General features: G+C 36.4%; 6 protein-coding genes across 12 annotated transcripts in view; 5 read left to right on the top strand and 1 right to left on the bottom strand.

Moving 5' to 3' along the window:
- The first annotated feature begins 485 nt into the window (after nt 1-485).
- Nucleotides 486-4,688, top strand: LOC133843674 (tubulin beta-1 chain). The gene is made up of 2 exons (XM_062277321.1): nt 486-648; nt 3,255-4,688. The coding sequence occupies exons 1-2, from the start codon at nt 592-594 to the stop codon at nt 4,539-4,541; spliced, it is 1,344 nt and encodes a 447-aa protein (XP_062133305.1). The 5' UTR covers nt 486-591; the 3' UTR covers nt 4,542-4,688.
- Nucleotides 4,689-5,707: 1,019 nt separating this feature from the next.
- On the top strand, nt 5,708-7,257 carry LOC133843757 (elongin-C). Of its 3 annotated transcripts, none has more exons than XM_062277433.1 (3): nt 5,708-5,735; nt 6,174-6,378; nt 7,044-7,257. In XM_062277433.1, exons 1-3 carry the CDS (start codon nt 5,723-5,725, stop codon nt 7,183-7,185), a joined length of 360 nt encoding a protein of 119 aa, XP_062133417.1. In that variant the 5' UTR covers nt 5,708-5,722; the 3' UTR covers nt 7,186-7,257. The 3 variants fall into 3 exon arrangements, with proteins under 3 accessions (XP_062133417.1, XP_062133419.1, XP_062133418.1); XM_062277435.1 differs by lacking the exon at nt 5,708-5,735 and adding an exon at nt 5,940-6,100; XM_062277434.1 differs by lacking the exon at nt 5,708-5,735 and having other exon boundaries at nt 5,950-6,378.
- A 1,250-nt stretch (nt 7,258-8,507) lies between these two features.
- On the top strand, nt 8,508-10,187 carry LOC133844185 (ADP-ribosylation factor-like protein 6). 2 transcript variants are annotated; one of them, XM_062278080.1, is made up of 4 exons: nt 8,513-9,005; nt 9,068-9,196; nt 9,258-9,386; nt 9,447-10,187. In XM_062278080.1, the coding sequence occupies exons 1-4, from the start codon at nt 8,774-8,776 to the stop codon at nt 9,617-9,619; spliced, it is 663 nt and encodes a 220-aa protein (XP_062134064.1). In that variant the 5' UTR covers nt 8,513-8,773; the 3' UTR covers nt 9,620-10,187. The 2 variants fall into 2 exon arrangements, with proteins under 2 accessions (XP_062134063.1, XP_062134064.1); XM_062278079.1 differs by having other exon boundaries at nt 8,508-9,005; nt 9,258-10,187.
- On the bottom strand, nt 9,661-10,911 carry LOC133844186 (large ribosomal subunit protein uL5). Its single transcript, XM_062278082.1, has 4 exons — nt 10,778-10,911; nt 10,464-10,595; nt 10,094-10,391; nt 9,661-9,867 (listed from the first exon to the last, which is right to left on the bottom strand). The coding sequence occupies exons 1-4, from the start codon at nt 10,781-10,783 to the stop codon at nt 9,740-9,742; spliced, it is 564 nt and encodes a 187-aa protein (XP_062134066.1). The 5' UTR covers nt 10,784-10,911; the 3' UTR covers nt 9,661-9,739.
- A 580-nt stretch (nt 10,912-11,491) lies between these two features.
- On the top strand, nt 11,492-16,349 carry LOC133844184 (meiotic recombination protein W68). The gene is made up of 3 exons (XM_062278078.1): nt 11,492-11,566; nt 14,574-15,023; nt 15,089-16,349. Exons 2-3 carry the CDS (start codon nt 14,645-14,647, stop codon nt 15,718-15,720), a joined length of 1,011 nt encoding a protein of 336 aa, XP_062134062.1. The 5' UTR covers nt 11,492-11,566; nt 14,574-14,644; the 3' UTR covers nt 15,721-16,349.
- The window catches only part of LOC133844182 (MAP/microtubule affinity-regulating kinase 3), a 33,049-nt gene continuing 22,294 nt past the window's right edge, over nt 11,560-22,314 (top strand). For all 4 annotated transcript variants that reach the window (XM_062278077.1, XM_062278075.1, XM_062278076.1 and 1 more), the window contains exons 1-2: nt 11,560-12,275; nt 16,795-17,773. In XM_062278077.1, the coding sequence (XP_062134061.1) occupies nt 17,033-17,773 (741 nt within the window). In that variant the 5' untranslated portion in view covers nt 11,560-12,275; nt 16,795-17,032. The remainder of the gene's footprint in view (nt 12,276-16,794; nt 17,774-22,314) is intronic.

Raw genomic sequence — 22,314 nt, 5'->3', positions numbered from 1 at the left:
ACTATCAATCTTATCTTTTTTTTCGAAGTGCATATGTTTTCTTTGCGCAAAAAAAAAGTAACTTTGACAAGTTTAATCTGCATATTTACAAAACAAAGTGATAAGATAACTTAAAAACAAACCAACAGTGATAAATATATCGAATAATCTGTTCATTCTGATCAAATGTATATGTATATATCTTCTTTCTATTCACTTCGTAAATACATCTGTTTCATGAAAATAGGTATCCGTGTTACTGAAAATATTTGCAAAATATTCAAATTCATGTTTAATTAAGTGTATAGAAATGTTTATTTATCAATATTTCTTATAATATAAGTAATAGTTTAGGATATGTACATAAGCATTTATGACGTATTCTAATTTGTGTTGCGCATTGCCAACCTCTTTTATGCGCGCATGCGAGCTATGGGTGTTTTTCGAATATCGCGGTCTGGTCACATTTACCGTATGTTATATTATTCCGGCGAATTCTATTGCAGAGTCAGACAGTATTCGTCGTGTGAAGCGGGCAGAAGTGTGTTTGTGAATACAAGCAGGAAATATTATTTAAGCTAAAAGTCTAAAACTTATACAAAAAAAAACAAAATGAGGGAAATTGTACACATCCAAGCTGGTCAGTGCGGCAACCAAATCGGAGCTAAGGTATGTAATAATGTCTTCTATATCTTGGCATTTCCTTAATTGAGTTAAAAATAAGAATGAAGTACAGTTAGCAGTCAACATGGCGTCATTTTCATACTGCCATGTGGCAAATTTATTGAGGCCACCCGGCTTTTGCGCATAAATTTCTATAATACATATACACACAGCACACAAATGCATATTTATGGATATAAATATGAGTGCATGCATATGAGATGTGTATCCATAAACGTTTAAAGCAGTTTTCTCCATTTCTATGCACATCTGTTCAAATGAACTTTAGCAATCGTTACAATCTAGATATTCCATTTTTTAAAGACGCATTGGGTGTGTCTGCATTTTCATAGGTATCTGATGTGTATGTATTAGTAGTTATATATTTGAATTTAAATGCATTTATCATTTTTGGTTGTGTTCAATCCATTTATCATAGTGAATGATTACTGTTTAGCTTACGTATGTATGAGTAAATAGATGTATGACTCATTTGTTTTAATACTCTCTTCGTGAAAGTCGCTTTTCGTTGTATGTGTAAGAAAATATTTTTTGTATACCGACTGTGTCGGTATGTAATTGGTGAAAGGTACTTTTCTTGCATCTCAAATTAAAGTTTCTTGACTGACTTCATTTCCACTCACATACACACCAACACATGAGCAACAAGACTTTTTCATGTTTTTTGTGTCGGCCGGTTTCTGGTCCGATCTATGTACTATGTATGTACATACATACATATGTATGCGCCTTGCTGCCGGAGTTTGTTGAAGAGAAAATATGACGTCATTTTACCTAAAATGGCTGAACCGGTTGTCGACCGGTTCGCAGTGGCACTAAATGTCCACATACATACACACGTACTTATCTACGTATTTTGCACATATATTCGCTATGTATGTGTGTAGAGACCATCTCCTATGTGTATGTGTTTTTTGCCGATGTAATCTACACAGAAAAGTCGCTTTAAATATGGCATTATAAGGTATACCATTTTGTTGTTGTATACAAACATTGATCGACGTGTACACACAAATGTTTGTATATGTTTACATAGTCGAGCTTAATAAGTATAACATGCAATCAATTAGCTTCAGAGCTGAATGAAAAAAGGTGAAATAAGCAATTGCAATTTCCCCGAGCATAAATACCATTTAAATACGTGCATGTGTATATGCAAGTACATGACACACCCAAAGGCGGCGTTGCCAGTTTTCATGCACATGCGTAAAGTAAGGCGGCGTTTTGCCGGCTGTGCCTCATTGCGAATTCGCTTCGTCATCGCATCGGTAGGTAGACTGGCAAATCAATAGAGTCCTTGTTGTCCTCGGCATGGCACTGCAAGGTACAAAAAACCTACCCTTGTAACAGCTGCATGACTCGTTATGTACTTATGTGTGCTCATACATAGGCAGATGCATACATTAAGATCTATATATATATATATATATATTTATATGAGAAAAATAGGTGCGGGCGCCTTGTCACGCACATTGCAGGCAGGAGGCGAATGGCTTGAAGTTCGTACTCTATAGATACACACTTACTTAGGGGTAAGTTTGGGCAGCGTGACAAATACCTTTCCCATTTACAATTAATTTGTGGCAATGTAGTAAGAGTTTTGTTTATATGCAGTAAACAAAGCCACAACAAAGTACGACTCAAAAAGTGACGTAATCTAGCCAGAAAATTCACTTCTAACGCCAGATGGCAAAAGTTTTCGCTGCAAGCGGTGGCCTCGGCTAGAAGAAGCAGAGAGTGAGCGACAGCAACGGTCGCTTTATCATCGCTTGTTGTGTGGGTTGGTGGCGATGATGTAAGCTCGCCTCTGTCTATGTATGTGTGTATGCGTATCTGTGTATACGCCTATGCTCAAGTATGACAGAGAGGGAAACAGATTTGAGGTCGGCAGCTTAAATCGCAAATACACTTATGGTGTGCTGCTGTTATTGCGTGGGGCGCATGCATAGGTAGATTGAGAAGAGAGATATATATATATAAAGATCGAGACACAGCCTACATGCATATTTGGAAAGCCAACAACGACAAGACCAAGTCTCAGACTCAGTCTCGTACCCAGACCACAAAGGTGGACAGCTGGCATTATGATAGACCCACGCAAGCGCCGCAACCATGATGTTGATGTTGATGATGACGATGTTTCCGTTGTCGTTCGGCCCACCAAAATAATAAAAGGAAAAAACAATCTCATGACAAGCCATAAACTATTCAGCTCCCCCGGCTTGTTGTGACTATATAAAGCCTGGTTTATTTGCTTCTTCAATTGAGCAGACTCATGCCAGCACATACATAACGGCATATATGTATGTACTGAGAAATCAATAGTTTATATAGCTATAGGTTCACGCCCTTTTTGCTACAACAAATACAAATTCTTTATTGATTTCTTAACCAGAAAAAGAATCTGTTTTCTGTGTAAAGATTTTCTCAAAAGAAATACAACATCAACGGTTGCTTTAAATCTTAACTTTGTTGATCAAAAAGAAATAGAATTTGCAATTAAGAGTTTCAAATAATTTCGGTAGCTTAGGATAGTTAGTCAATTATCTCCACACTTAAACTTTACAAAACGCTTTCATTTTGAATTACAGTTCTGGGAAATCATCTCCGATGAACATGGCATCGATGCTACTGGTGCCTACCATGGCGACAGTGACCTGCAATTGGAGCGCATCAACGTGTACTACAATGAGGCGTCCGGTGGCAAATATGTGCCCCGCGCTGTGCTTGTGGATCTGGAACCTGGCACCATGGACTCAGTCCGGTCGGGCCCCTTCGGTCAGATCTTCAGACCCGACAACTTTGTGTTCGGACAGTCGGGCGCTGGCAACAACTGGGCCAAGGGCCATTACACAGAGGGCGCTGAGCTCGTTGATTCGGTGCTCGATGTTGTCCGCAAAGAGGCTGAATCCTGCGATTGCCTGCAAGGCTTCCAGCTTACACACTCGCTTGGTGGCGGCACCGGCTCTGGCATGGGCACTCTGCTTATCTCCAAGATCCGTGAAGAATACCCCGACAGAATCATGAACACATACTCCGTGGTGCCCTCGCCAAAGGTTTCGGACACCGTTGTGGAGCCCTACAACGCCACACTGTCCGTGCACCAGCTGGTCGAGAACACAGATGAAACCTACTGCATTGACAACGAGGCTCTCTATGACATCTGCTTCCGTACACTGAAATTGACCACACCCACGTACGGTGACTTGAACCATCTGGTGTCTCTGACAATGTCGGGCGTTACCACTTGCCTCCGCTTCCCTGGCCAATTGAATGCTGATCTCCGCAAACTTGCTGTCAACATGGTTCCATTCCCCCGTCTGCATTTCTTCATGCCTGGATTTGCTCCACTCACATCTAGGGGCTCCCAGCAGTACAGAGCTCTGACTGTCCCTGAGCTGACCCAACAGATGTTCGATGCCAAGAACATGATGGCTGCCTGCGATCCACGTCACGGTCGCTACCTGACCGTCGCCGCCATCTTCCGTGGTCGCATGTCAATGAAGGAGGTCGACGAACAGATGCTGAACATTCAAAACAAGAACAGCTCATACTTTGTTGAATGGATCCCCAACAATGTGAAGACCGCTGTCTGCGATATCCCTCCCCGTGGTTTGAAAATGTCTGCTACCTTCATTGGCAACTCCACCGCCATCCAGGAGCTGTTCAAGCGCATCTCTGAGCAATTCACCGCTATGTTCCGTCGCAAGGCTTTCTTGCATTGGTACACTGGCGAGGGTATGGATGAGATGGAGTTCACTGAGGCTGAGAGCAACATGAACGATCTGGTCTCTGAATACCAACAGTACCAGGAAGCCACCGCTGATGAGGATGCTGAATTCGAGGAGGAACAAGAGGCTGAGGTCGATGAGAACTAAAGTCTCTCTTTCTGACGCTCTCGCCGCTCTCTGTCTAACTTCTCAAGTTGCGCGAAATAAAATGAGAACAAAAAATTAAGTTTAAAAAGTGTTTGTTCTTTAAAAGGTCGTAACCAATAAAGTCGAAATTATTTCTTCTGAAATCTATTTATTGCCTTGGTAACTAACATAAATAATCGTTTTTTCTTGGGGAAATGGGGTTAATATATACAATATTAAAATCAAGAGGGTTACCGATAATTTGAATGTTTTGGATTCTAAAAGAATTTAGATGAATAACATGAACTTCCAAAAATAATGTGGATAACTTCAATGGAAAAGAAAACCCGGCAATTTAAAAGAATTGCCTTTGTAGCTATTGCTTTACACAAACCAAAATTACCCGCACTTTATAATTGCTGGTAATTTCTTAATAATAATAATTAAAAGAATTGGTTTTGTATGAATGAATTAGAAATCATACAAGGAATGTTGTTGATAAAATAAGTATATAAAAATGATTGCATTCAGACTTTGATAATTGCTGGTAATTTCTTAATAATAATAATTAAAAGAATTGGTTTTGTATGAATGAATTAGAAATCATACAAGGAATGTTGTTGATAAAATAAGTATATAAAAATGATTGCATTCAGACTTTGAAATGTAAAGGCAGGTCACGGTAACTGCAGAACCACTATAGTACTTAGAAACATGCATTTTCAAAGATATAATATGATATTTGTTCATTCATAAAGAAAAGAAAATCTATTAGTAATAGCGAGTATACAGACAAATTTCGCTTACATATACACTATGTACATATATACATACATATGTATATTATACAGTGATCCCTCTCTTGAACGTTGACTCATTGTTTCGTGTAGATTCGGTCTCTCCAAGGGGTATGCCCCTTGAAAATGCTTTGCGAACTACACCAAATATAGAAAAGGAGTCCGGCTAATAGAAGTTTCAGTTAAGGGAGTTTTCACTAAATGCAAATTATGTAGTTAAATAAATTAAATTTGAATTGCGATGAATGTATCGATAACCAACAACAAGTACTCAGTATCGAGCAAGCATACGCAATACATTTTGCAGCACTGTCCCAAAAATCGAGCAGATTGATATCGAAAACAAATGTTGGGACATGCGGAAATTATTATAATTTTTCTTAATATAGCAACCGAAAATGCTGCATGGTAACAAATGGTATCAGTCATTTGAATATAAAAATGAAGATGCATATGTATGTATGTCGCTCTGATTATAATAGCGACATTGAGTGCACCCCTTTGGATTTGGTAGAAAGCAAACCAAAAATCAAAACGAGGGTTGCTAAACCGTGACATTAAACGAAAAGTAGTGCTTATATATGTTTATTTATATATATAGATTTTTTGACGTGCTCAATAAGATTATTAAATTGTTCGTAGATATACGATTATTATTAAGTTGCATAATTTAATAATTATTCTACGTTGAATTAAGTGCGTTACCCAACACTACATTATATATAGACATACATACATACATATGTAAGAATTTAAGTGTTGTCACCGACTGATTTTTGGCCAGTAAGACAAAAAAAAATATAAATAAGTTGAATTATTGCGAAAAATCAAGAAAATTTAATTACTCCGATGATAGCAATGGATGAGCAACGCAGTGATAAGATCTATGGCGGTTGTGAGGGCCCAGACGCCATGTACGTCAAACTCATTTCATCCGACGGCCACGAATTTATTGTAAAACGCGAACACGCTCTCACCTCTGGCACAATAAAGGCTATGCTATCTGGTCCTGGACAATTTGCCGAGAACGAGGCTAACGAAGTGCACTTTCGGGAAATTCCGTAAGTACCAATTAACCAGCTCCCAATCATAGTAGCTCCTCTAGCAAGCACACTGCTGAAATTCGCAAATCGCAGAGTGACCTATTGACCGGTTCATGAAGGGTACGTGAAGATTTTCTATGTATATTATATACGTACATACACTTATATTATATATATGTACAGTGCAAACACGTCTCTATCAGTTGATGCAATTTTAAAAATGCACCGCGAAACCCTAAAGTTTTGTATCTTGTGGATACCATTATTAACAGACATCAAAGTCGAACGCTGTTCTATCTTGTCTACTTAGTTTTATTTGCTGCTGTTCCCACTCTCTTTCCACTCTGTGGAAGGTATGCGAAAATTGTCGATTTATATATTATGAATGAATTCATACTCTTCTTTATGCACTTATCGATTTTCTGCCATCAATGTCAACATAATTCCCATCTCATTGGGAAATCATTGGGAAACGCTCTTGAGAGACGTTAAAATAGAAATACTTCCAGATCTTCCCAACCTCCATTGGTAAGTTTCTTTTACCTATAGCGGTTCACAGATTGTTTTGCTCCAAAAGGAAGCATCTGAACTTGTTTCGTTTGTACTTTACACATTTACTATTCATATCTTACCGTTACAATTATTAAAATACTAATCGAACGTATTTGTATTTATCTTTTCAGATCACATGTCTTACAAAAGGTGTGCATGTATTTTACATATAAAGTTCGTTACACCAACAGTTCAACTGAAATACCAGAATTTCCGATTGCACCAGAGATTGCCTTAGAACTATTAATGGCAGCTAACTTTCTAGATTGCTAAGATATTGGTTTATTATTTGATAATGTTAAAAAATTATACAAAATGAAGTAAATAAAATATAATTCTCCTGTGCTTCACTTTCTTTTACTCTAATCATTTGATGCTAACCGAACACTTTGAATTCAATTTAGCATATTTGGTTTATTCATTTTACAATCTTTCCAGGCATCTGATGCAATGATCAATCAGTGATTACATATGCACACAAACACCTGTCGTTTTATAATGTAGATTTTCCAGGTGCACCGGGGGGATATTCCGTTGATATGGCTCGCAAGGTCACCCAGATAATTGAAGCCGGTAATAGAAATTGAGTCAAACAAGAATCGAATTTCAGGCGATTGGCTCACCAGCAATTTTTTTGTTACCTTCAATTTTATTTTTATGAAAACTGCCCTTTATATAAAAGTGTCTTATAAGTAGATATAATACTAGAGCAAATAATCGCAAAAAGGTGCTTACACAATAAAATAGTGGGGACCTATAACGGGACATTCACCCATATTAAGTTTCGAGAAGTCACAAAAAATTGTAAAAGAGGTAACAAAGGTCGCGTTGACACCAGATCTTTGGTCTTTCTATAATCGAATAATTGAGGAAGATAATTACAGTAGTAAAAGTGCAGAACAATAAGCAAACGTCTTGATAAACACAAATATATTATTTGTGGTTTGTCGATCGTCAATTGTATGCATGTATTTATAGAATTTTATAAAAAAAATTCTTAATCATAAAGAAAGCATTATTATTACCCACGAGAACAAACAATAGAAATTCCCTATAAAAAATACAACAAAAAAAATAATGAAACTAATGGTGCAATAACACAAGATAATATATATAAAGCCGACAGTTCGAGTATTATGTTATCTAATAAATAAATGTATAATATAGCCGAAGTCCAAGCTAGAGTATTATCTTAAAATTTAAATTTTATTTGTGTTGTAGTTATTAATAAACCTAAAATATATATGATTTTTCGACCGTCATATGTAGTATGTATGGATATATAGTACTTATAGTACTTATGTATAATCATCAAGTATTTCCTTGTTATTACTCAGAAGAACAAATAAGAATGCTGATTCCCTATAATAAATGCCATAATAAATATTGAATCAATTGTATATAAGGAGCAATAACACAACATTAATAAGTCGATGTTACTTTCCTATTTTGAAAGTCTAGAGTAAGATTATTAAAAACAGTCTACATCAGATGAATAAACAATATAAATGACCATTTTAAATTAATAAGAATGTTAATAATTATAAGGAAAAATAATAGAGCCGAAGGACAAGCTATTGCTTAAACTAAGCTCTTCAAGCATTTCTAGAAAATAAATACAAATCAAACTAGCTGCTAAGAAACATTTCAATAAATACTAAAGTCGATGACCGAATTAGTCACCTTCAAAAATAAAACAACCTTTGGTACGAATATATTGTAAAATGAGTCCTTAGAACGTAATTCGTATGTCTGACATTGACTGCGAGAACCTTTCGCATTGAAAGAGTCCTAATAAATCGATGGATGTCCCGAAGGCGTTACCTTGGTAACCAAACGTACTTTAAATCGCCAAAGCCAAATGAAAATTGTTAGCATTATATTGTTTTTTTTTGTAGCTGCGAGCGAATACGACATGGGAATGCTTAATAATTTGGCAGATTTAATCAAAGTGAAGAAGGATAAAATGACAATATTGGTGCTGGGCCTAAATAACAGTGGCAAATCGACAATAGTGAATCACTTCAAGAAATCAAATGAACAGTCTGCAATAATGGTGCCAACAGTTGGCTTTCTGGTCGAACAATTTTACAGTGAGTCTCAAAAAGTAAATAAACAAGTGTGCTCAAATAAATAAACTTATGTTTTAATTCAGCCATGGGCGTGAGTATAAAGGCCATGGATATGTCCGGCGCTACACGCTACAGAAACCTGTGGGAACATCAGTTCAAGAACTGTCAAGGCATTATTTACGTTATTGACTCTAGTGACAGAATGCGATTCGGTAAGGCATGAATTCCATGCGACTTGCTTGTGGAAAATTCAATTTACGCTTCCTCCCCTAGTTGTTGTTAAAGACGAACTGGATCTGGTGCTACAGCATCCAGATCTTTGCAATCGCACAGTGCCCATACTATTCTATGGCAACAAATCAGATCTCGAGGATTCGCTGTCCAATGTCAAAATTGCAGCAGGTATGTTGCTTAGCTGTGTACAAATGGATTTGATGCTCAATTCAACACGATTCATTTTAGCCTTGGGACTGGATAATATCAAGGACAAACCATGGCACATCTGCTCCAGCAACGCCATCTCTGGTGAAGGCTTGGACGAGGGAGTTCAGTGGTTGGTGCAACAAATTCGCTTCGCAGTGCTAAGCCATAGAAAAGGCAGCAAGTCCAAGCATAACGCCAAGAGCAATAAATAAAATACTTAATGTTTGTGTAAACTTTCAACTTAAACTTGTAGTTTTTCATTAATTTTGACCGATGCGCCGGCGGCTTTATTATAGAATTCATCTTATAAAAACACCCAGTTGAATGTGAGCTTATTTCTTGCTGTTCAGGATGATACCATCGTATTTCTGTTGGAACCATTTCATGGCATCCTCCTTCGTCAGACGGTGAGGGAAGCCAACGGTGCCGGACTTGCGTTTCCTGTGCGCCACGTTGTATCCTAAAAAGCACATAAAGATGTATTAATAAAGGTGGATTAACATCAATAGAATTAAGCATTGAAAGAGAAACTGTCGACTTGGTACCGTTTAAATTCACATGCAAGCGAATTTATTTAAGCACCACTTCTTTGCTTTGCGCACAGTTACTGAGCATCAATTTCGTGTTGGAAAAAGATACCTAATTAAATGCACAATTGTTGTGATTGTATCAATTCATATGCTTACCTGGACGGCCCAGAACGACGTAGAAGTCCAGACCATAGATACCGATTGAGGGATCGTACTTGATACCCAAATCAATGTGTTCCTGGATGCCAAAGCCAAAGTTGCCAGTGGCCGAGAAGTTGTCGCGTCTCAATTCATATTCACGCACTTTCAAGCCACGCTCCAAGATCTCTTCAGCTTTAGCACCACGCACCGTGCAGTGGACGGCAATCTTTTCATTACGACGAATACCGAACGAACGCACTGTGTAGCGGGCCTTGGAGAACACGGGCTGTTGACCGGTCAGCTGCTCCAACACCTACGAAATGCAACGACACACAACTTTGTTGTTTGTATATTGTCTTTTTCACGTCCATCTCTTTTTACTTACCTTGGCGGCACGGGTCAGCCTATCACCAGATTCACCCACGCAAATGTTCAGGCACAGCTTGCGGATGTGCAGATCCCGCATAGGGTTCTTCGCGGGGTCGCGCTTGATTTTAGGTTCCTTCTTAGCAACAGCCTGCAATTGTTTATTTATGTATTTATTAATTTGGTTTCAAAGTGGTTTTTTCACAAAAATATTATTTCAACAGTCACAAACGATGCATTGGCATCGGTTTTGCATTCAAAGTTTGTAAAAAATTACAAAGATTATTGACGATAAAGTGGAATTTACATCGGACAAAAATTTCAGAAACCTACCGCCATTATGGTATGTAGGAAAGAAAGGAAAAAGGCGTGTTTCAGTTCAGTGTCAACGAATGCCAACGATTGCGGATATCGATAAATTATATCGATATACACGATACACGCAACCAATAGTTATCAAAATCAACTTTATTTCGATTCGTCAGATATAACTTTTTAGAAAAAAAAATTTAATTTACTTTCTTTATATAAATTTGTAATAGCAGAATAACTTAATAATAATTAAACATACGGCTTAGGTGAATTAGAAATACTTCCAAATACGATAGTCTAATTGGACTACATTTATAGCTCGTTATTACATATCTAATTGGAATTATAAACAGTGACTTCAATTAAATTTTATTGCATTGTTATTGATTGTCATCAATTCTGTAATATTGCTCAGTTCAGGTTTTTGTAACCGCAAAATAATTAAAAGTGAAACAGCTGATTCAGTATCGATTATTTAAACCAAAATTAAGTAAATAAACTGTTTTCGACAGTCTTTTGATAATTGTCAATCTGTTGCATACGGTTGGTTTTGAAAAATGAATTTATTAATGAATATTACTGAAATGTATATTACTACAAAACATGTTTTAATCGAATGGATTTCATAATTTAACGAACAGCATTCGTCAAAACAGGTCAGGCGAATACTAGGAACGGTTCAATGATTGTGCTAAGATCGTTATATTTCGGAATGCCGATGTATCGATTGCGAATTATCAACCCTACAACATGGCTGCCTGGTATTAATGTGAATTTTTTGGACGACGTATGCTGCTGAATTTTTATTGTGTATGTGGTTAGAGAAAGATAATAATTATAATCTCTGTAGTGCAACGAAGATACTGTGAAGTCATTTATTGCATTTGCCAGCCGACAGCAAAAATAATTGACTTCAACTTATACAGAGCACAATAATATCAAGTTACTTTTTTTGATTGTCCACTTTCGCAGTATTGGAAAAGAAATGACAATGTAGTTGGTTCAAAGCAAACAATATTTTAGGCAAGAGAAAAATAAAGTAGTGAGCCCAATATATATTTCAGTTAAAAAATTCGTGATTATTTAATGCGATAATTTGGAAACGGTTGTTTTTTTCATAATCACAAAAATCTGATTGAGAATTATTTGCTGCTCTGCCTGCCTGTGTCTGTGACTGTGAGTGTGTGTGTGAGAGTGAGAAAGAGAAAGAAAGACACATACATATGTATGTATGCATTTGCATTTCGTTGTGTGTAGTGTCGTCGACTGCTCGCTCGGTAAAAGTCGGTCTTTCTTTTCTACTACCACTTGGTTGGTTGGCGTTGGAAAATTGAAGAAAAAACCGAAAGAAAAAAATACATAAGAAAAATTAAGTAATAATGTGTTATATGAATGAAATAAGGCATGAGGTAATGGATCGCGTATGACTTAAAAAAAAACGAAACGAAACGTTGTTCACGAAAATACCAGAGATTTAATGACCTAATATTGTTTGTTCAGGAATTTATATTTTATATTGGTAAGTACTCTTCTGCTCTTGCTTTCGGGGTATGGCGAGTCAGCCAGTCAACCAGCCAGCAAATCAATACTTTGGGGGCTGCCATTTCGTTCGTTGCTGCTTCTGCTGCTGCTGTTTCGCTAGTTTTTCTCTTCCATTCGCTGCTGCCGCTGTCTCTGCTCCCCATTCCCCTGCCCGACCGTTCCCTCCCCTCTGCAACCCAAATGCGTTGTCAGCCCCCGTGGTCCAAGAAAATAAACTCTCTTGCTTTGTAAAATAACGAGTACATTTTCTGGGCGCATATGAAAAGCAACATGAAAATAAGCATTAATAATCAAATTGACAAGTTATGCATAAACGACGACCGTTATATTTGATGTCAGTGTATGTGTGTTTTAGTGTTTGTGTATGTGTGTGTTCCGTTAATGTACATAATTTGTTATTTTCTCTGATATTTTCATACGTGAATTTATTCGACATCAGCATATACACAAAAATAAATTGTATATACACATTCGCACACACACACTGACACAGACACTATTGCTACTTATGTCGGGGCTAAAATATATATAAATATGAACTAATACATAAACATAAAATAGATTAATAATAAAAGGGTGTGTGAAATAAGAATGTACACACTTACATATATGTAGGTGTATATGTGGAAATGTGTCAATGTGTGTGTGTCGATGTTAATGCATCAAAATCCATATCTTTATTTGCTCTCAGTTTTTGGTAGTTTCCACTAAATGCTCTCCCTTTGTTTATAGATAAAACCAAAAAAACAAGTGTAATTCGTCGTTTATAGTTTTTGAGTGAAAAATTGACAAAAACGAATGCCGCAAAAGTTACTCGTTGCACAGTTTTGCATTGTTTAAAATAAGAATAAAGTGAGCAGCGATAAATGGGGAAAACAACGATTAAAATCAAACAGATTATTTCAATTACTCGAAAATGGGGCGTTGCAGAAACTATTTCAGCATTTCGATAATCTGCTCAATTATATTATTAAATATAATTTGTAACCATGGCTTTATTGATTGCCAAAAACATTTATTTTTGGCTTCGAACATGGAAAATATTAAATGAAATGGAAAATTTGTTGAGAATAGTTTCGTTATTTATTATTTATTTTTGTATTTTGATTTATTTTTAATTAATTTGGCAGAAGTTAATGAATGGGAAATATTTTGGAGACAAAGAAAATATCGAAGACAAAGGATCAAAAGGGGATGAATTTTGGTTACATCTGCTAAAGTTACTTGTTAATATTTAATATATGATTTAGCAGTCGATTTAACAAATTATCCTAGATTTACTATCTATTTAATGTATATTTAAGAGTTTCACTTATGTTTTATAATTCTTTTCACAAGCTATTCAAGAAATATTTACATTTTTGAGTATATTCTATATATATTTATAAAGTTGTGTAATTTGTACACAATATATTTTATGAAATTTGATGGGGCTTCATCATTTTAGGTTTGATTCCCTCAAGATCCTTTGTTTTGAAAAACAAGTACATTAGATTAGAACAGATTGTCATAAATAAAACGAATAATATAAAAGCATGTTTAAGGAAATGACGAAATCATAGTTTGCCTGGGAAAAATGATGAAAATATGACATCGATGCTCAGAAATCATAACTCTCGATGGCCCAAGAGAAATATAATGGATCTCAAATCCAATGAACTAAAAATATATCAATTGAAAGATGAACTCGGATTTCTAACGAATGCTGTATGAAGGAATTAAAGACCTCTTATAAAAAATATAGTTGCGAAAACAACAACTTCAAATGGTCAAAAATGGTCCCAAGCAAAGTTAAAGAAAGGCCGGTTAGTATTTCATATAATTCTCCGATATTAGGAATCGTACTTGCTATATTTCGACTAGAGCAGTTCATAAATCATGTTAACAAATATAACTGTATTGTGTATTGTGGTAGCTAACTATATAATTCACTGACATTGGGCCGAACAGAAGGCCAAACAATTAAATCATAACCTTAGCAGCCGTAGTTGTTTGCTTTTTATTAATTATGCAAAAGTTTTATTTATAAACATTCTATCGATTTTTAGTAGCAAGCAATTGCAGGAAAGTCAATAAAGCACGAGAATACGATTATTGTTATATTGCTGTCCGTCTTTGTAAACATTCACGGTTTAGAAGGAATATATAAAGTCGAGCACACTCGACTATAGCTAACCATACCTTTAATTATATTGAATAAAATGACGTGACAGAAGAAACAGAAAATAGAAAAGAAAACAAAGCAGGGACTATAATAAGACTTCTTTATTTTTAGCTAACATACATTCTCATCTTAAGATAAGTTTAAAAACAATCTCAAAGTGTGTATATATATATGTGATAACTATGGCTATGACTGGCCATTTATTGGCTCAAATTGAGCAGATTGCGATTGAGCTAGTCGCAAGCATAATATCCGAAGAAAAGGTCACGATCCACGTACCACGATACCTTCGGGGCAGGTCTAGTCTATCATATCGCAAGATAACGTTTAATCGACGCCCAAGTCGTCATCGATTTTGCCTGATTGTTTATCTGCTAGCTGAGATACATCGTTTGCATGTATTTGGCGGCAGTTGCACAGTGCGTGGTCTCTATTATCGTGATACTCAAATGATCAGATCTCAATCGTATATCGACGCCGCGAAACTGGATGTATGCCACATGCTTAACACGGCGCCGGTTCAACTGGGATTATTGTCGGCGTCCAAGGGTCTTATAGCAGGTATGTAAATATTTTCCATGCATTTCCCCGATTATCAACTGAGTTTAATGAATGTTTTCCTGCAGGCAATGTCACATTTCTGATGAACAATGGCGATGTTCTGGACTGCAATGAATATTCCCGTGCCCTCACATTGCCAACGGACTTTGAGAATGTTGAGCGCATTGAAACCTGCGCTGAGATGGTCTTAATTGTGGAAAAGGAATCCGTTTTCGAGAGCTTGTTGTCGCAGCAAGCTTTCAGCACATTCGGTTTACGTTTTATTCTTTTGACGGGCAAAGGATATCCGGATTGCTCAACTCGTCGCATTGTGCACAGGCTCTCAGTTGAGTGCCAGTTGCCGGCTTACATCCTTGTGGATGCCGATCCATTTGGCATCGAGATTATGCTCACTTATCAGCGCGGCTCTCAAGCGATGTTCTTTAGCTCGTACAGTCTTGCCACGCCTTTGTTGCGCTGGATTGGACTGCATCCTTCGGAAATGCAAAGTGTATCCAACGCTGCTGCGTCTCTCACCCAATTTGATAACAAGAAAATTGTTGATTTGCTAGCCAGAAACAATCTCAGCTTTGCTGTTAGGCAAGAGTTAATTAGTTTACAACATTCACAGCGGAAGGCTGAAATCGAAAGTGTTATTGACTTTTTAAGTCCTTACTATATACCCACTAAAATCAATCGCAATTTATTCTTGACCTAAAGCACTAAAATGGGCTAAGGTTTATACACTTAATAGACAAAACTTTACTTTGTGAATTGTATTATTTAGATGCATATTCTGATGTACAGTAATAATACTGATTCATTCAAATGTAATGCATATAATAAAGTAATTTCTATTCTTGGAATAGAATGCCACATGATTTCCCTAGTCGATATTTCCATTTAACCCGATGCAAACATTTAATAGTGACACTGAAAGTTCACTGTCCGCATTCGTCAGACAGACAATAAAGCTCTTTAATATTATTATGCTAATAGATTCAAAATGCTTTTAATCCTTGCGCTTGCTACTTACAAAAATACTTGTCTCTGCGTTGCCTTTTTGTTGGTAATTGTTTTGTTTACTTTGAATAATGAATAAATTTCTTTTTTAGATGAGTGAGTGATGTCTGATGAAGAGAATGTTACGAGATTTTGATTGAGTCAGATTTGGCAGATTTAAGCCAAGTTTTCTAGATTAAAGTGTGTATAATACATATAAAATTGAACCATAAAGTGACAAATATTAATTGTAATACGAAATGTATTTAATTTATTATCCGTGCCCCCAGAAGTCTGCCAGGATAATCTCTACGATCTCTAACTCTTATTATTCTGAACTGTATTCTGAAGGCACTCTTCAATTTAATTGTGTAAAAAAATAAAAATAAAATTAATACAGAATGAAATTGTTATTATTTGTGATAAGTTTGAAGTATTTTTATTATTATTTCTTTGAGCTTTTTGTGTTTTTGCTTTTATTTCTATAATGAAAATGGTCTGAAATTCATAAACATTTATTAAAACTCCGAATCAATAATGATTAATGGACTGATTAGTTCGGTTCGAAGTATATTTAATGTGATTTTTTACATTAAAAGAATAAAAAAGTATAATATATTATTTGAGTCCCTGATTTTAAAGTTCTGTTTAAGTAGCTTAAAGTACTTTGGCAGACGAGCGAAATGGAAGAAGATATGCTTAGATAGCTGATATTGTATTGATTTGTTTTGGGGCAGTGAATGCAAATAAAATTGATAACAATTAATTAACATGTCTCTATTTGTTTTAGGTGTGAAGTGGCTGGCAGCAAAACTGGATGATAGCAGCTTAACTAAATAAGCAATTGCACAATTTTAAGTTAGCAATCTCAACACACGGCAAGTACTTTTAAAGGACAGGAAAGAAAGACGAGGAAGGAAGGATTTAACTTGAATCTCATTTGAACGTTGTGAGCGACGCTGTTCTTAATGCGTGCATAGAGGATACTTAGAATATTGTAAAACACATACTAATCGGTTGAAATAATAATGTCGACAGCAATGCGAACAACGCTGCAACCAGTTCCTGAAGCCCTGACCGCGGAGAACGTCAGCAATGGCAGCAATGGCGGCAGCAACACGACGACAACAGCTGCTACGCCATCGTTGTCATCGTCATCGACGGCCTCCACAACGGCGGCCGCTGCAAGCACAACCACATTTACAATCAGCACGTCTGCGCATTCAGTCAAGGATCAGCAGCAGCAGCAACAGCAGCAGCATGATTCGAATGCCAATGCCAACATTGTCTCACTGCCAGCAGCAACAGCAACTACAGCCACAACAGCAGCAGCAACAACTGCGGCAGCAGCAACAGCAGCAACCACGACAATGTCCTCGAGCAACAATTCGACAAGCAGCAGTAACAACACACCAGCTGTGGCCGTAACATCCTCGACACCCACATCCGCATCCGCATCGGCGACAAATCAAACGAATCATTCGCATCAACACAGCAGCCATCAGCATCAACATCATCAGCAACATCAGCAACATGTCGCCAACAACATGACCACTGATGGCTCTCGACTCTCTAGCAACAACAGCAGCAGCAACGCCGCCGCAACTGGTGCACCAACAGCAACCACAGCGATCAATCACCACCATCACCATGCGCCGGGAAGCGGAGTTGGTGGAGGTGGTCCTGTTGCGCCCTCGGTCAATAAGAATGTTCTCAGCACACACTCGGCTCACGCCTCTGCCATCAAACAGCGAACATCGTCTGCCAAGGTAAGTGTGACCAGCATTCATTTAATTGTCATTGCCGATTAATATCGATACATTTGTGGTCCCCCCATGTCCTTGTATTCATCTTACCCACATAATCTTTGAATTTATTTGATAATTGTGCTTTGCCATACGTCAAGGGGTCAGTTAAAAGTCCATTGTCCATTAATCTACTTCTGTCGAATCTCTGCATCTGTTTTTGTTCTTGTTCTTATTGTTGCTTCGTGTGCATTTGATTTCACACTACTTGCATTCCACATGCCAATGTGAGTATGTTATCATCATGTGGACTGCATTGCTTGATGCTCTCGATTGTCCACTTCAAACCGATAACGCAATGTTTATTATTAGTGTGAAGCAGTGCTGCCAGATTCTCCGGAGTAAAAGTTGCTAGATTTAAGAAAAAAAAGTTGCTAAAAATTGCTAAAAATTATAAAAAAAATTGCCAAAAAAATTGCTAAATCTTTTAAATGTTCTTTTTCAAATAGTATGTACATTTTTAAATAATTTGAGAATAAAATATTGAAATTAAAAAATTTAAATAAACAGGATTTCATATCTTCTTTTGTTAACATTACAAAATACTTAGAATTTCGTCCAATTCTTCTGCTTCCTTACTATCCGTGTACTTTACGTTTCTTGAAATTTTAACTAAGTACTCGTAGGAAAGTATATAATTATGGCAATATTTGTCATGCCTATGTAGTCCAATATATATATAAATATTTTTTTTTTTTTTTTTCATATAATTAGCTTCTTTATTAAGTATCGAACCAGTACAGCAGGAAGAAAATAGTACTATAACAACACAGCTAAAAATGTATTTTTTTGAACCAAACCTCATATTAGTTAAAGGAGATTATGTGAAGTTTACGATTGGGTTAACGTTTTGGCGAAACCTTGACGCTTTAATCGCCTCAACGATTTAGCTAGTCTCCTAGCGAGACTAGCAACCTGTCGCTATATCGGCTCGTATTTTCAATTGTTTAAACTCAAAACTAACCTTATATGCAATATCTCATTTAATGTTATAAGGCTCATACAGTTACGTAATTTATGTTTTGCTATATTCATTTGTGAGAATATACGCTCAACTTCAGCGTTCGACCAAGGTAGGGAAAAGATTTTGAGCGCAAAATCTGCTAAATCACTAAAAGGGTTTTGGTTCAAGTAGCTCTTATAATCGAACCGTTGAGTTAAATACAAGTTCCGATTTCATTGTGAACTATTAATCGCAATTTTTGCAGTGAATGGCAAAAAGAGAATAAAAAATAAAAGGGCTTTAAGTCAAGTATAAATGAAAAATTGCTAAAATAGCTAAAATTGCTAAAAAAAAAAAAAAGAGTTGCTAAATTTGTAGCTAATAGCATTTTCAAAAAAAAGTTGCAAATTTTTTGAAAAGTTGCTAGATCTAGCAACTAAATTGCTAAACTGGCAGCACTGGTGTGAAGATGTCGATGTGTTTGGTTGTGGGCCATTATTATCTATAGCAAAATTGGTAAACCACCTGCCAAATCAAAATGAAGAGTCAAATGTATTTTTGGGTTATCACAAAAATCTCTTGAAGATTTTGCCCCAGAGCTTTGAGAAATTTCACTTTCCGATTTTATTTTTGAAGTAAAACGTGATAGATGAACACCTAGATCTCAGACTACAAGAGATAGCGCTATATTTTTTTTTTGTTATGTTTGCACGCAGATTAAGTTTAAGTTACAAGCGTAATTTTCAAGCTACAGCTGCGAATTGGTGTATTCAATAATATCTATAGTATTTATGATTTCTGAAAATTTGGTTGCGATCAGATAAAATATGTGGAAGTTATTAAAGAAATACTTTTGTATGTATAAACCGCCTACTTACTAGGGGTCTTAGTTGCTTCGGCCGAAAATCTGGTATATTGAATGAGGTACTATATCGATATAACAAATATACCGTTTGGTATATTATTAGTATATTTGTATTTTGGTATATTTTGAAAAAATAACGCAATATTTTGCTTTTATTGAAAATGGGTAGCGGGTATCTCACAGTCGATCACACTCGACTGTAACTTTCTTACTTGTTTATAAGTTGCAAAGTAATAAGTTCTCCAATATGCACAAGTAAACAAACACTATCAAGTTCAGTAGTTATATTTAGAAAAATAGGTTCTGTGGAACTTTTTTTATTAAGCTGACTTAACTTGATTGAATTTTACCGTTCAAATCAAATTTTTTTAACGTGACTTGTTTTTAAATACATAATGTATGTAGATTTGTGAAGAGTATTTGCTAGTTTTGGTTATGAAAATATTGATATAATGTTTGTTACGCGCAAAGCTATAAACTGTGAATGTTGTCTCAAGAGTACTATTTGCGTGGGTGTGTGAGTAACTATCATGTCAACTACAAGTGCAAGTGTAATCAGCATAGAAGCAGCAACCAGAGAGAGAGTGGCAATTTAACAATAACTCTCATTCTCGCTCTCATTCTCACTTGGTTTGTTTGTTGATTGATAGCTTTTGTATAGACTCTGAAGCCTTCGGATCGGATCTTGTGTTTCTTCACAGAGCAGCGCTCTGAGCACGTCATTAAGTTTTGTTTGCTTGAGAATAAAAGCTCACTCTTGTGCTCTCTGCGTGAGAGCTTTTATTTTTTGTTGAGTGTGTGTAAATGTGTGTGAGGCATGTCACATGAAATGAGTGTGTACATAAATTTATTTATTTTTATTACATATGCGATGTATGTATGTACATATATAATGTATGGATGTACATAATGAAGCTATGTATATATAGTATACATACGCACAATCATTCATATAATGCGAATCATACTAGTGACTTAGTTAAAAAGGTTTTTTATAGGGTGTGTCGTTCTTGTTGGCATTTGCTTTTAATCTTCAACTATCGTCGTTCAGCACAAGCTGCAAAATAACAATTTGTATTTTTTTTTGTCTGAGCGAAGCGCGGTAGTAGAACTTATCCAATATGCCGCTGCCACTGTCGCTGCGACACAGTCGCAGTCAATGGTCGAAAGCTTGTTTTAGTATTAAGTTCCACTTCATTCGTGTGGTCGGTCACTCTGTCGCGTTCGCCGTTGTCGCTATATTTATTGTTCGACGTTTGCCAACACGGTATTGCTACTGCGACTGGTGTTGCTATTATTATTGTTGTTGTTGTTGTTTTTATCGACAAACATTAGTTGTTAGCAATGATTAGACTTGAATGAATGTATTTTTTGTTGTATTATTAAAATTCATTGTCATTGCTGATATTTTTCGCGCTGAGCCGTGCGTAATTCTTATGTAGTTTCTTCCGTCTTTGCTTCTGTTTCTGTGTTTTTATTTTCTCGTCATTCGCGGTGCATATGAACGCAGCAAATAACATTGACTAAATGATTCATAATTTATTGAAATATATTCTGTGTAAGACTGCGCCTAATTTTGCACAAAGGCACACACACGAATCAAAATCATACAAGTGAACAATCATGACAATAGTTCAGCAATTTGAGTTAAATGTAGAATGTGTGAACAGATCTGTATGAGTAAATGTGTGTGTGTGTGATGATGTACATATGTATTTGTTTTGGCTTGATTGCCATTGTAGCTTCAGCTTCAGCAGCGAAGCTTTGGCTGCTCTGCTGTCTCAGACTCAGAGATCCAACTAAGCCAACCCAATTGCGAATGATAAGTTAATTTAATTATAAGGTACTTACATATGCACATGAGTACTTACACACACACACACACACACAGACGCACACATGCAAATGCATATTTATGTCAAGCAAAAGTACGTACAATTGTATGCACATACAATTTTGTATACATTTCAAATATATGGTCTGCAGTAAAACAAAAAGAACGTATAAAAATATAGGAAAATCAACACATTCCAACACAAAACACTGGACAGAAAACAACTACAAGTGCTTGTGTTGTATGTTTATGTTGGCTGTATGCGTGAGCACGAGCAAGTAGAGCTTTAATGCAAACGAGCTAACCAGAAGAATAGCAGCAACAACAACAATAACAAGAGTGAATACCAATAAATGAGCGAAACAAGACGAGAAAAGAAAACAAAACGCGCTGAGCTTTTTTAAACTTGCTTTCATATACACACACAAACACACAAATATACAGACTTACATATGCGTATGTGGGGCTTCATCGTCTGTGCTTCTATATTTCTGCTCTTTCCGTCGTTGTTGTCGTCGCTGTTGTCTCATTTATCGGACGTGCGCGAGCGCGACTATCGTGTTCCAAACTTTTGTAACTGTGGAATGCATTTACCGTGTGGACTCTACTATCGTAACGCTCTTCAACTTAAAAATTGTTCCACACATGGAAAGCCAAATGCTCACATACTTGTGCATTAAAGGTTTAAAATAAGTGTGTGTGTGTAGGTGTGTGTATTTAAAGTGCGATACTCAGTATATGATGATAAGACAACGCTGTGTGGTTTATTTGATATACTGTGGCTCGCTATGCATGACTTGGTCATGTAAGCAGCAGTAGCAGCAATATTATTATTGCGAATTTTAAATAATGAGAGTTGTGTT

The sequence above is a fragment of the Drosophila sulfurigaster genome, chromosome 3 (genome assembly GCF_023558435.1).
Source record: "Drosophila sulfurigaster albostrigata strain 15112-1811.04 chromosome 3, ASM2355843v2, whole genome shotgun sequence".
NCBI classification, from domain to species: Eukaryota; Metazoa; Arthropoda; class Insecta; order Diptera; family Drosophilidae; genus Drosophila; species Drosophila sulfurigaster.
Note: the sequence above shows the minus strand (reverse complement) of the source record. Positions and strands in the feature narration are given on the sequence as shown.

Coding starts and splice junctions, on each gene's coding strand:
- LOC133844186 (XM_062278082.1), bottom strand. Junction 10,392..10,463: donor GGCTGACCCGTGCCGCCAAG/GTAAGTAAAAAG, acceptor TGCATTTCGTAG/GTGTTGGAGCAGCTGACCGG. Junction 9,868..10,093: donor CGTCGTTCTGGGCCGTCCAG/GTAAGCATATGA, acceptor TGTGCTTTTTAG/GATACAACGTGGCGCACAGG.
- LOC133844184 (XM_062278078.1), top strand. CDS start 14,645: ATGGCTATGACTGGCCATTTATTGGCTCAAATTGAGCAGATTGCGATT. Junction 15,024..15,088: donor GTCCAAGGGTCTTATAGCAG/GTATGTAAATAT, acceptor GTTTTCCTGCAG/GCAATGTCACATTTCTGATG.
- LOC133843757 (XM_062277433.1), top strand. Junction 6,379..7,043: donor GTGCACTTTCGGGAAATTCC/GTAAGTACCAAT, acceptor TTATCTTTTCAG/ATCACATGTCTTACAAAAGG.
- LOC133844185 (XM_062278079.1), top strand. CDS start 8,774: ATGAAAATTGTTAGCATTATATTGTTTTTTTTTGTAGCTGCGAGCGAA. Junction 9,006..9,067: donor TCTGGTCGAACAATTTTACA/GTGAGTCTCAAA, acceptor GTTTTAATTCAG/CCATGGGCGTGAGTATAAAG. Junction 9,197..9,257: donor TAGTGACAGAATGCGATTCG/GTAAGGCATGAA, acceptor TTCCTCCCCTAG/TTGTTGTTAAAGACGAACTG.
- LOC133843674 (XM_062277321.1), top strand. CDS start 592: ATGAGGGAAATTGTACACATCCAAGCTGGTCAGTGCGGCAACCAAATC. Junction 649..3,254: donor GCAACCAAATCGGAGCTAAG/GTATGTAATAAT, acceptor TTTGAATTACAG/TTCTGGGAAATCATCTCCGA.